The sequence below is a fragment of the Vanacampus margaritifer genome, chromosome 8, assembly GCF_051991255.1.
Source record: "Vanacampus margaritifer isolate UIUO_Vmar chromosome 8, RoL_Vmar_1.0, whole genome shotgun sequence".
Taxonomy (NCBI): Eukaryota; Metazoa; Chordata; class Actinopteri; order Syngnathiformes; family Syngnathidae; genus Vanacampus; species Vanacampus margaritifer.
In genome coordinates this window covers 11,573,403-11,586,350 of record NC_135439.1, presented here as the reverse complement: position 1 = coordinate 11,586,350, position 12,948 = coordinate 11,573,403, and the positions used below count along the sequence as shown (strand labels likewise).

The following is a 12,948-nucleotide window of genomic DNA, read 5'->3' as shown; positions in this document are numbered from 1 at the left end:
GCTCGTTTACCTGAGTTCGATTGTTAGTACAAGGCAAAATGGCCGCCCCCCTGAGATGGATGGTACAGCTGGATTGTTCTGCTTAATTAATATTCCACAAATGCAGTATTAATCAAAATGCTGTGTTTAGACTAGTTGGAGCGCAGAGAATATATTAGTATAAAGAAAAACTTTGGTTTGGGGCAACGTGTAGGCTAGATTTATTGAACTTTGGTGACATCCAGTGGACGAAAAACAAATTGCAATCACAAGGAAAAATGCCCGTAGGAAGAAACATAGAAATAAAAACTAATCACAGCCTCATAGTAGTACATCATGGAGAAACGTGCTTTATTTTAACTGCTCAGACATAACATGTTAACTCTCTTCAAAGATTTACGAATTTGTTGTGTTGATAATCTTACTACAGACTGATAGTAGGCAGAAAAAAAAGCATTGGAACACTCCCATTAACAATCACTAACAGCATAGAAACCTTTTTGAAAAACTGTCATTCATGTAATGAGAAATTAACTAAAAGATTAGGCCTTGTGAGGTAGGACGAGCTACATTGTGATCCACATTATATCCTGTGTAAATCAGACAATAATCTACCAAATTAGTATTTTGACATGATTTCGACTCTTGACAAATCAATCCATGTCGATTTTTGCTTTAAACAAAACAACTGCTGGCCAGATTAGCAATTTAATTGGAAGGATGGAATCCATTTGTTTCCCTTTGAGCTACAAAACCAGTGAAATCTACAACTGACTAATTGTTGCCTAATTTTGGACCATGCAACTATGGCGCCATCTACTGGTAGAACACCTGTTTTCAAGCTCACTGACGATTCGAGCCAAAACTACATTAGATAGCACAAAATAAGACAATTTCTAAGAGTCAAAATATTGTTTAAAAAAATAATTGTATATTATTTCTACATTGTACGATATATTTTTTTTATTGGTGTAAATGGAGAAATCCCAAACCAACCAGTGTGCCATGGGAAAATTATCCAAGTGTACTTGTCCTAAAACTATTCACTACAAATAATGTATCTTTGTTCAACTAGCTATGCCAGCTATGTATAGTGACAGGCAGAACAATTAAATAATTTTCCACTAGATGGATTAATTTGTGTTTATTGACTTTTTTGGGACATTTTTTCCCTTATGTAAAATATGTGCTTTGTCTGATTACATGTTTGGAAACACTGTTGTAATGTACCAAGAGCGAAAATTACTTATCAACGGATGTCAGAAATCATTCAGGGGGGAAAAAAGTACTTTTGTCACCCTTGGCCGTTTTTCACTGTATCAGATGCGTAATAAAAACAGCAACATAAAAATCAGTTAAGCAATAACAATGACCAAGCAGCAAAACAATTATGTTAAACATAACAGAATCAGATTAATATGACTAATAATAATAATAAAAAATCAAATTTACCCTTTTAAAAATACTTTGTAATTGTATATAAGGCCAACAGTCTCACACTTAGCGGCACATTCACAACACACCTGCAGTGCATCTTATTAGCTTAGCGTAGCAGCTACATAACAAAATGGCAAGAAATGAAGTGAAGAAAAGCTTTGCCTCTGCGACGACAATAATGACCGCTTTTGATTAAAACTTTCAGAGGGCCATTGAATTGATTTCCCTGCAGTCTGATGTGGTGTGCTTGTTTATTGAAGCATTCACAAATTCACTCGCTTTTGTGCTTTGGCCAACACGGTATCTAATTTATAAGTATTGCTTTGGCGCCATCATGTGGCAACCTGGTGCCAAGGAACTACATGTATACTGTACTTCAAACCCGTGAGTGGTATTTTATTTTGAAATAGCCTGGTCAAAACTACCAAAAAAGCCCAAAACGGGTCACAATACCACCCACTTTAAATTAAGTAAGGGTTTTTTGTTAAGTCCGGCCATAGTCCTAATAGAAAAGTAGTGCTTTGTTGCCATCTTGTGGTATTGACAGAAAATTACAAACTTTTTAACAGGGGTACCAAATACTTGCAGGTCAGGGCGTCCCTATCCTTCGCGAATAGTGGGGACCGCTGTACAGTGGTGCCTTGAGATACGAGTTTAAATAGTTGGTGCCCATGCTTGTAAGTCAAAACTCTCGTATCTCAAATCATCTTTCTCTATTGAAGTGGATGAAAATGCCATAAAAGAGGAAGCTAAGTAATCTATAATATAGGACTTTATGTAACCATGTAGAAATATCAACAGTTTGTGCATGATTGAGGTTCCTTGAGTGTGTGTAACGTGTTCTTCACAGAGGATTAAAAAAAAAAAAATGTGAGCATTGTTGTCTACAGGAGCTGCATCTGTTGCTTTAAGTGTCATAACACCACCACATAGATGCTATTTGTTACCCCATCTCTGTCATTTTGCATCATCTGTGAGCATTAAGCCAAGTGGGCCTAAGGCAAAGCGTAAAAAAAATAAAAAAAAAGTCAGGTCACTCGTATCTCAAGGCACCACTGTACTTGCTATCGAATCCTTTAAATACATGCTTGGTGGCCAGAATGACATCATCGATGGGATGAGAGGTTATAGGTCATTCCACTAGGTGAGACAAGTATTGTCGCTACAAGTGCCAAGTCTATATTACCATGACCCAGCATGGTGTGCGCCTTATAAGGTCAGTGAGCTGATAGAAATACTAAACATGACAGTCAAAAGTTTGGGGGTTCACTTAGAAATGCTGTTAGAACAAAAAGGACTTAAGAACGTGAGCCCAAACTTAGTGTATGTCTATGCAAACTCGGGCTGGTTGGTGGGCATGCTGCCTTACGTTACAGCTCGCTGTAAACACAGTCGTTGAATCAACATGCAGGCATGCGTGCAAAAAAAAAAAAAGTCTAAAAAAAAAAGTCAAAAAAAAAATTCAAAAAAAAAAATCTCCTTCAGTTGGGTGCATGCCGCCAGGTGGCTTCAGTTCCACTCATCTGAACGATCAATTCTAGATGCAGATAATGCTGCATGAAGAAGAATGAACAAGGCACTGTGAACATTTGGTGCATACGTACAGTGCGATGCATGCAAAGGAACAATCTTTTTGAAAAACATTTCAGGCCGATGAGGAATGAGTGCGGAGGGAGCGGCTCTTCATGGCCACAGTGAGGTAAAGAAACTCTCCTCCTGCTCGGATGCTTATTTTATTTCTGCTTCAAGTCCCACGAGAATACAAGTAGGCCTTCTTTCTCTTTCTCTCTCTTAATGGAATGTTTACTTTGCAGAATTCTGCCAGAAGCGCAAAGGAATACGAATCGGGCTTGTGGCTGTGCTTTGGGCTGCAAACGTTTGTGCAGTGTGTCCGACATTCATGGAGAACATACAAGGCTATTGACTATGATGCATCACAGTGAGTAGCATGGATGGATGGATGAGTGGATGGATGGATAAATGGATGGATGTCAAAACCCCGGCTGACCTTCACGACGCCGGTTAATGGTCAAAATGTGGGTTTGAAGTGCGCAGGCGGGACTAGTTCCTTACGACAACCTCGGGTGTCATGGATGACGGCTGGTGTGGCTTTTTTGTTTTTGTTTTGTTTTGTTGTTTTTTTTACTGGGGAAGCTCAGCGGCACCCGGTCAGGGGGCCCATGCACAGCGAGTCCTCCTCTCTGATGGTCTCCAGCTCCTCGGTGCGCACGGCCTGCGTGATGAGCTGCAACTCCTCGGAGAGCGTCTCGCTGCGGTACGCCACCCGGATGTCGGGGAGGTTGGTGCGGCGGATGTCGTTGCTCACGGGGCCCTCTTTGTAATAGCTGGGGCCCAGCCAGTAGCTTTTGGCCTGGAGACACAACAAGAGTGGGGTTGTCACATGATAGTCGTACACGATTTGATTGCGCTTCAACTGTGTGCTTGTTTTGTCTTGACGCAATGGAGGAATTATGCATTTTTTTGCAACAATTGACTGCATTATAATGAGTAACAAACTTTAGGCAGCATTTATTGAATACAGACCACGACCTTAATTTCTTTCTCCCCAAAGCAAAGCATTTATTTATTTACCCCCCCCCCCCCCCAAAAAAAAGATCACTGATTAAGATTCACATTTATTTATTTAAAAAAACATTTTTTTTAACAAACCAAATTAAGTCTTAAAAAACAATGACTTTGACCCCCCCAAATTTTTTTCATTTTTGAGGAATATTTTTTGTAACAAACCCCCCAAAAACCTTTTTTTTTTTTAAAAAACACACAAATGAATTTTCCACGATATATATATATATATATATATATATATATATATATATATATATATATATATATATATATATATATATATATATATATATATATAATGAAAATGAATAATTATTATTATTATTAATAACAACAATAATAAATCAGAGTATATTCAAATCCGTGGGTGCTGAACGGTGAGTCGACGGTAGTTTTAAGTTGTAATATCGTCATTCACCACTAGATGGAAGACTTAGTGCTTAGTTGCATTTACACTGGTAACAGTAAAATATTACAACGCGCGTAAGTCTAAAAATGTTTTTTGCAGATTTTGAGTGACACGCAGGACAAACACAGTACCTCAATAATAACATTTTGAATGAGTTGATTTTTGTGTGAGAAAAAAAAAATGCACAAGATGAGTTCTGGCACTTAATGTTAGTTTAATGCTCTATAATTTTGTGCCGCCTTTGATTGGTTATTTTTATGCCTGCGATGAGGATAAAAAATTACAATATGTGGTTATTTTGGGTTAGGATAGTGGATCATTGAATAATGTATTTAAAAAATATATATATTAAGAGCACATACTTTGCACGTATTAAAAGAAATACAAGACTATCTCCTACTTTGGACGTACATGGCTTTTTGTATTGGCATGTTGTATCACATTTTTACAAGTACTGTACAGATAAGTGTAAAAAAAAAACATGACTTGCTTAAAATCAAGAAAATAGTTTACCTTGTGTGAAAAGCCACTCATAAGAACACTGTTTCTTGCCAGTTCGCACATGTCACAGGAACTTAACTTCCACACTTGAGTCGCAATGCTGTACTCCTCCATGAGAGGCTCCTGGACACACGCACGCACACACGCTGCTCGTTACTCCTGACCAACAATTACACAAAGCGAATTCATTGGGGCGGGTTGAGTGTCCTCACGCTGACCTTGGTGAAGTGGAACTGGAGGGGGTCGTCCGTGGACAGGGACACCACGAGGCCTCTTGACAGGTACTCTGGCAGCGGATTGCGGTGGTAGCTCAGGAACAGGCTGTTGTTGCTCAGAGGGGACATGGCGATGCCGATCTGGGCCAGGTAGTATAAATACTGCAGCACAGGTGCCTGAGGGGAAAACAGCAAAGACATTTGTTAACGGAAGTGAGAGTGAGTCTACACTTTGCTTCACTAATTAAAAATGTCTTTGGGTGAGAAGTGTGTAATAGAGCCCGACAGCTATCCCCCCCCAAAAAATACTAATAACATTTGACTGGTTAACAATACTTTGTCCAATAGTTGTTGTTTAACTTTAGAACAGAAAGAGGGTGGGGGCGGACAATTATTTTTGTTTTATGCTGTAATTTGATTAAAAATAAATATATATATATATATATATATATATATATATACACATATATATATATAAGGCAGCTTTTTTTTTTTAATTCAAATCTCTGACATTTCTGTATATGGTAATGTCTGGTCAGTGCTGGATTTCACTCTTTTTTTTTTTTTTTTAAATAGGTTTTAGGTGAACTAATGAGTACAAACTCACATGCACGCACACACACATACACATACAAAATAGGAAAAAAAAGGAAAAAGAGAAAAGAAAAAAAAAAGGTAATGTTTTGCTTTTCCTCTTCCTTTTTGGACATTTTATGGTCATTTTTTGGAAATTTTAAAAACGTTTTCATCTACCTTTCATCTCTCTTCTGCCAAATTAAAAAATTGGACTCTTGACATTTTTTAAATATTACATTTTTCATTTTTTATGTAAATCAATTAATTTAAAGAATATTTTATCAAAAAAAAAAAAAGAGGTAAAAAGTAGAGATCCACAGGGATCCTAAATGAGAGGGACTAAAAGAGCCACTTATGGCTCCAGAGCCGCAGGTTGCAGACCCCCCGTTTTGACTGATTAATTGGTACAGTTAACCTCCATTTACAGCAAGGGATACATTCCACATATCAGTGTATGGATAAGACGGGTGTGGTACCAACCTTTCTAAGCAGCAGACCATGGGAGATGTTCTCTGACAGCATGAAGCCAGACACCAGGTGGTGGATTGGCCCGGCCTCCCCACAGTGGGGTCGCAGCACAAAGGCATGAAAGCCTCGCCTCCTGTTTTAGACAGATTTGGAAAATTATATAGTTGAAATGTTGTGGATGTTCTTCATGGCATGATGTGGGCAGAACGTCACCTGCGCAGGTGGTTGAGCACGGTCATGTTGGCGTAGGTGTAGTAGAGGTAGTAGGAATAGGGCGGGTTGTCTTCCTCGCTCCAGTTGGCTGGCAGAGGGCTGTCCAGATTGAAAATGTGGTGCTCAGGTTTGGACTCGTCATCCACGCTGTCGAAGCCCACCACCTGTATATAAGGAACGGCCCCGCGGCATTTAGTCTGGACAGGTTCGAATGGTGACTATGAATGTGGAATGGGCGCTTACGTGCTCCAGGAAGAGATGCAGCTCAGGATGACTTTGAGGGTTGATGGTGACTTCAAAAAGTGGCAGGAAGATGTTCTCCAGCATCTCCTGGAAATTAGCCAGTTGCTTCTTTGTGTGATACACGTCACTGTGGGGGGAAAAAAAGAATTCTTGTAGGAATTTGTTTAAAAAAAAAAAAAAGGCTGAGGCTGGGCAGACCTCTGTCAAGCTTAATGTGTATCGCCAACAAAATGTTCCACTTTAATAGAAATAAGCCAGACCAATTGTAAATGGGTTCTTCCGTAATTCAAGTGCTACTTACAAAAGTCGGGGCACCTGGATGAGCCAGCGCACGTTATCGGAATACACCCGATGTTTGACAGCCCACTTGGCCAGCTTTTCCCATTCGTCTCTGGAGCGGCCGTAGATGGAGAGCCGCAGCTCCGAGTTCTGGTACTTGCTCTCCTCAAGGTCGAACATAACCTCCTGCACAAACAAAATCAGGAATTATTCTTGTAAGCCTTAAACGCTGATGGGACTGAATCCCAAATAGCTGACGCTAAATTGCATGTTCTAATTAGCAAATGAGGCCGCAAGATGCTTTTTGCACACCTTGACTATGTGTGCAAAGTATTTCCCCTCAACGTGATTGTCAGTTTTGATGAATATCTCTCTGAGGATGGATTCTCCGATGGGGTTGTATTTGGCATTGAACTTGTCAAAGCGATGGAATGTGTTTCGATCCTGCAAAAAACAAAAACCAGGGGGGGGGGGGAATATGTACAGTTTATTATTATTTCCTCACACGGCTTGATATTTGCTCCCCCTTGTTCCGATTCCTCACCGCATGCATGTCAAGCGTGTCCACGCTCAAGTCGAAAGCCGTCAGGTTCATCGTCTCGAACACCTCCTTGAGGGTTTGACCCCGGCCGCGCTCAATGTGAACAATCTCCTCGGGGTATTTTTTCATGGCCCTCTTGATGAAGCGCAGCAGGTGCTTCTGGTTCATGCAGGAAGACGCGTGTATGTGTGTGTCTACCTGCAGTCACACGTTTCATGATTTCAATATTCAAATGACAATCCATAAATTATAGCAAAACATCAGTCATTTAGTTAAAGTTTGGTTATTGTCGTTTAGCCAGCAATGAGCATCGTTTGATGGATCTTACTTTGCGTATGTTGTAAAAGTCTCTATGAGGAACTTTCTTCTGTGCTGCCAGCTCCTTCATCTCATTTAGGAGGATGTGCATTTGATATTTAGAGCTTAAATATTGTAGGCGCCGGTAGCAGAAAGATTTCCTGTTAGAACATATGGAGGGTGGGGGGGGGGGGTTAAGATAGATGGCAAGAGACACTCACATGGTACAAGCTTGGTAGTCCTTCAAAGGGCAAGGAACCATATTTGTGTGATTAAAAGTTAAACTTAAGTAATTTAATTATAGTAACTATGGTTGAGTCACTTAACTCATTAACTGCCATTGACGGCTATAAACGTCAAAAATTAATTGGAACTATTTCTATTAGTTTAACATTTTTTTCCACTTTTGTTGAAAATCTAGATTTTTTTATTGTATATTTAATTTTGTACATAAAATTTGTGATTAATCGCGAGTTAACTAGTGAAGTAATGCGATAAATTAAAATTAAAAACTTAAGCCTGACGCTCTTTAATAATATTTACTTTTTCTGCCGTTGATGGCTATAAACGTCAAAAATAAATTTGAACTATTTCTATTAGTTTAACATTTTTTTCCACTTTTGTCAATAAGAGTATGAAAACCTAGATTTTTTTTATTGTACACTTAGAACATATAGAATTTGTGATTAATCGTGAGTCAACTAGTGAAGTCATGTGATTAATTACAATTGAAAACATTTAATCGCCTCTTGCCCCTAATTTTCAATCATCTTTTTTTTTTTTTATGAATTTATGGCAGTGAATGAGTTAATATAAATTACATAAAATATCTATATTTTATTTCATACTGTTTATTATATAGAAATATCATTACAAAATAGACTCAGTGATTACATATTGTAAAAAACTGAAAAAATAAATAAACTTGTCAAAATAAATACAACAACAATAACTACGAAAAGAAAATGCATATTTTAACAATTCTACATTTTTACAATAATTATAGATTATTTGGACATTTTGAAGTCACCAATATGTAGATTGTCACCCAGAGTGTGGACCACCCCTGCTAGAATGAATTTACAGTTGTGCTCATAGGTTTACATACCACTAGGTATGAAAAGCCTAAAGCTGTCAATTAACCCGAACAAAAAAATTAATAAATGTACTAATACTTACACGGGGCCGTTAATGATGAGGGCCATCATTACATTCATGTCTGCTATATATTCTTTCAGATCAGGATAAGACAGGTCTATTAGGGTACTTCTGAAAACACAGATATGATGGTAAATGCTAGATTACACAAGCACTGTTGAAATATATTTGCCCATACAAAAGACACATACTCGTCCATGGTGGTCTTCTTGGTATAAACATGCATTATCCCATCGATCATCTTGCAACCGTATTCCGTATCTGAAGGAAGACTTTTGGGGTCCAGATTGTCGTAAGGGTGTGTCTCAGAGACGGGTGGGTGGACGGGGGCATCTGTGCAAAAAATAACATTTTAAAAATGGAGACGTTGCATCATCTCAGATGCTGTGTTCAAAACCGTAGCACAGAACTTGCTTGTCAAAATGTCTAATTCAAGTGATCTAATCATGTAAAAAACAACATGGCTTATTTTGGGATCTCTCTCCTTTTGCGTCACAGGGTGGTGTAGCCTAAAGGGAAAAAAACATCAGTGCCTGTTTTGCCTTGCTTGTCTTGGGGGAATTATGGATTTTTTGCAATGCTCGCACCCAATTATAATGAGAAACTAATTTTATTATTAACATATGAAGGCAACATTTATTTTTTAAATCAGGGCATCTTAATACATTTCTGCCATCCCCCATCCCTAATTTTGGGGGATTAAAAAAAAAAATGTTTTTTTAAACAAAACCCGAAAAATCTTTTTGAAAAAAATTGCTTAAGGAGATTCAAATTTATTTATGTTCATTTGGGGGGATTTTTTATTTGTATTTTTTCACAAACCTAAAAAAAAAATCTTCTTTTTTTAAACGGGGGTAAAAAAATGCAAATGAAGATTTGTAAAAAAATCTAAAACTTTTTGGGGGGCGATTTTTTTATTTTTTTTAACAAACCCAAAAAAATCTTGTTTTAAAATGATATTTTCTACAAAAAAACGTGGGAAATAGAGAAAAAATCCTGGGAAAAATAACAAAATATAAAAAAAAATTAAAACAAATTAAAAATAAATAAATACAATAAATCTGAGCATGTTTAAAGAAAAGATCATATTCTAAAGGAAAAAAAACATCAGCGAAGCTAATGGGGGAAACGGCTTCAATGGACTCTGGAACAACAACATAAGGGTCATGTGGTCTGATGAGACCAGATTAGGCAAAAATAAATTAGGTCAGATGACTACAGTTTGAATGAGCAGATTTGTCCCATGATGGCACAGATATTTCAGAATGAAATGCCAAGAGTTACACAGTACACTTTGACACCACACAGAACCCAAAACCCTAACATCATTAAAAATCATTGTGATATGTGATGAAAACAAAACGGTATCTTGACTATCCCCTCACCATGAATGACATTCGACAAGCATATCAAACCGATGCCACAGCGCAATCAAAGCTAGACCCAATATTACCTCCCTGTCACAGTTAGTGAATGCATGCGTTACCAGCATCGACGGGAGTCTCGGGGAATTTGTCATAGATTCCCAAATCCAGCGGCTTCAAGCCAAGGTCCTGCAAGGCGTGAGCCGTGGTCTTGCAAAAGGACTGCAAAGACCTGTTGATGTACTTCTCTCGAATGAACAAGGCCTTCACCACACACTTGGCAGCATCAACTAGGTCAGTGAAGGGCACCTGAGGAGATTTTAAATGAAGATTGAGGAGAGTAGGGGTAGTGGGATAAAATCTTCAGAATTACAGTACTATTTTGTTTTGTTTTTTTGCTCTCTAAAAAAAAACACTTCCTCACCCCGCATTTTTCCTCTCCAGATATTGAAACCCGCTGATACTCCCTCTCCATTGGCATTTCCCGCTCCTTAATGCCATTATCAACAGCATCAACGCTCTCCTTCATTAACCTTAATAGTGGCAGAAAGGGCAGTTGTGAGTTTAAAATCACGTCAGTGGAGTTTTATACCACTGCATAAAAATAGGAACATTGCTAAATTAATCTCTGGTAGTGTCCATTAAATACTCCGGTAAATAATCATTTTCAGCACAAATACGTGAAATTGGATGATCTCTCGTCACACACGAACCACATTGGTCAGGACTCACTGATGCATTGAAATCGAAGAGCAAATCACAAAGGGGAAGCAGCGCACACTCACTCAAGGTCCGGGGCACTGTCGATTTTCATGAAGTCCTGTTTGGCACGGAGCAAGATCTCGGGTTCAAGCCTTGGCGTGAGAGACGGCAGCGCAGGGAAGCGTGTAAAAAGGAGGGCGGCGAGGGACAAATTAGAGGTTAAGCACACTAACAGAGAGTGAACAATGGTGCATGCGCTACACCCACGCACACACACACACACAGGCTGCCTAAAGCATTTTAGCATTTACGTAATCAAAGTGATTGTCAGAGACATGATCACCCAAATCATCAGATTAGTGATGCACATAGCACCAACCCATCTCCTTATGTGGTGTGTGTATTCTTGTTTTTGTTACATAGTGGGGCCAACATTCTGGGATTTCAGAGTTGTGGGGCCCACCCCCCCGTCTATGTGGGGCAATTTTGCTGGGCCTCAGTTTAGACCTCTTTTTGAGGGTCAAGACTTGGTTTTAGAGTTTAGGTTTGAATTGCGTTATGGTTGAGGTTAGGGTAAGGAATAGAGGTAGGCAATCATTTTTGATGGTTGGGGTTAGAGGAAGGGGCTAGGAAATGCATTATGTCAATGAGATAGCCCCACAAAGATTGTAAAACAAACATGTGTGTGTGTGTGTATACTTGTACATACTACATTGTGAAGACCAAAATACATCTTTAACCAACAGATTGTCCTCACAACTCAAGACCTCTTTTTGAGAGTCAAGACTTGGTTTTAGAGTTTAGGTTTGTGTGTGTGTGTGTGTGTGTGTGTGTGTGTGTGTGTGTGTGTGTGTGTGTGAAAGCGAGTAAGCACAAGTGAAAGCCAAAACTTTGTGTGCCATATCGAAGAATGCAATATACAGCGTTAGTACGCGTGCATGAAGTTCCTCACTTAATGTCCTGACTGATCTGCCTCTCGAGACGGTGCCGGCGCTCTTCCAGCTGCTCGATGGGGCTGTCCTCTGGGAACTCATAGGGGGCGCTGCGCATCTCACTTTCTGCCATGCTGCGTGTGAACAGCTCCTGGCGGCAGCATCAAAAACGCAGGCGTCAACATGTTTCAGAGTAAAAACAAACAAGAAGGAAGAAGACCTCTGCCAAGGCTAAATCATTTATCATTGGCAAGGTCAATGTTGCAGAGAGGCTAAGATCTGGGTAAGTCCAAGAAGCTCAAGTGTCATCCAGATGCAGAATTTCGCAAGATTACGAGCATAATGTTGTGATTTCAAAATGACCATTAAAAAAATCTAACAGTCTGGTAGAGTTTCTGCTTTTTCTCTGGTGTATTATCAGCAACAGCGTAAAATGAGTTTTAAAGAGGTACACATATGGCATGTGTTGTTATAATTGTTATTAGATTATGGTATGATGACTATGAACAAAAAAATATCACAGTATTAAAATTACAGCTCTTGTAATTGTCTCAAAAAATGGCTTTGGCCAAATAAATAAAAATAATTGAGCACAGTCTATTTCATTTTTAAATTAAAAAAAAGAATATTTTGTATATTTATATATATATATATATTATTAATATAAAATTTAGTATAGTAATTTTCAATAAATAAATGAATATATGTTAAAAGGGACATTTGACTATGAGCCATTTTCAGCAGTAAAAGGTTTATATTTTATCCAGAATTAAGTTGATAACGTCATTATTTTTCATGTACCTTTAACAACTTATTTTCCAATTGCTGTCGACTGAGTAGGTAACATCCAATCACGGCTCACCTGTTTTCTGGGTTGGGTCAGCAAACTGAGCCATGATTGGTCGTTACCTACTTCCTCAGCACATGTGATTTCATCTTCAGTTGACAGCAAGTGGAATTTTTTTTTTTTTTTTTAAAGGCATTAATCGTACATGAAAAATAATGAAGTTATAAAATTCATTCATTTTACTGTAGAAAATGGCTCAAT

At 38.5% G+C, this 12,948-nt stretch overlaps 1 protein-coding gene across 6 annotated transcripts in view; it reads right to left on the bottom strand.

The window, feature by feature from the left end:
- Positions 1-303: 303 nt before the first annotated feature.
- Positions 304-12,948, bottom strand: part of ampd2a (adenosine monophosphate deaminase 2a) — a 37,147-nt gene continuing 24,502 nt past the window's right edge. For 5 of the 6 annotated variants that reach the window (XM_077573470.1, XM_077573469.1, XM_077573471.1 and 2 more), the window contains 16 exons: positions 11,921-12,051; positions 11,052-11,120; positions 10,691-10,799; positions 10,389-10,575; positions 9,094-9,235; positions 8,924-9,013; positions 7,776-7,905; positions 7,451-7,645; positions 7,219-7,350; positions 6,929-7,092; positions 6,628-6,754; positions 6,385-6,548; positions 6,184-6,304; positions 5,131-5,304; positions 4,925-5,035; positions 304-3,787 (listed from right to left, as the gene is read on the bottom strand). In XM_077573470.1, the coding sequence (XP_077429596.1) occupies positions 3,572-3,787; positions 4,925-5,035; positions 5,131-5,304; positions 6,184-6,304; positions 6,385-6,548; positions 6,628-6,754; positions 6,929-7,092; positions 7,219-7,350; positions 7,451-7,645; positions 7,776-7,905; positions 8,924-9,013; positions 9,094-9,235; positions 10,389-10,575; positions 10,691-10,799; positions 11,052-11,120; positions 11,921-12,051 (2,262 nt within the window). In that variant the 3' untranslated portion in view covers positions 304-3,571. The remainder of the gene's footprint in view (positions 3,788-4,924; positions 5,036-5,130; positions 5,305-6,183; positions 6,305-6,384; positions 6,549-6,627; positions 6,755-6,928; positions 7,093-7,218; positions 7,351-7,450; positions 7,646-7,775; positions 7,906-8,923; positions 9,014-9,093; positions 9,236-10,388; positions 10,576-10,690; positions 10,800-11,051; positions 11,121-11,920; positions 12,052-12,948) is intronic. The other variant, XM_077573468.1, reaches the window with a different exon arrangement.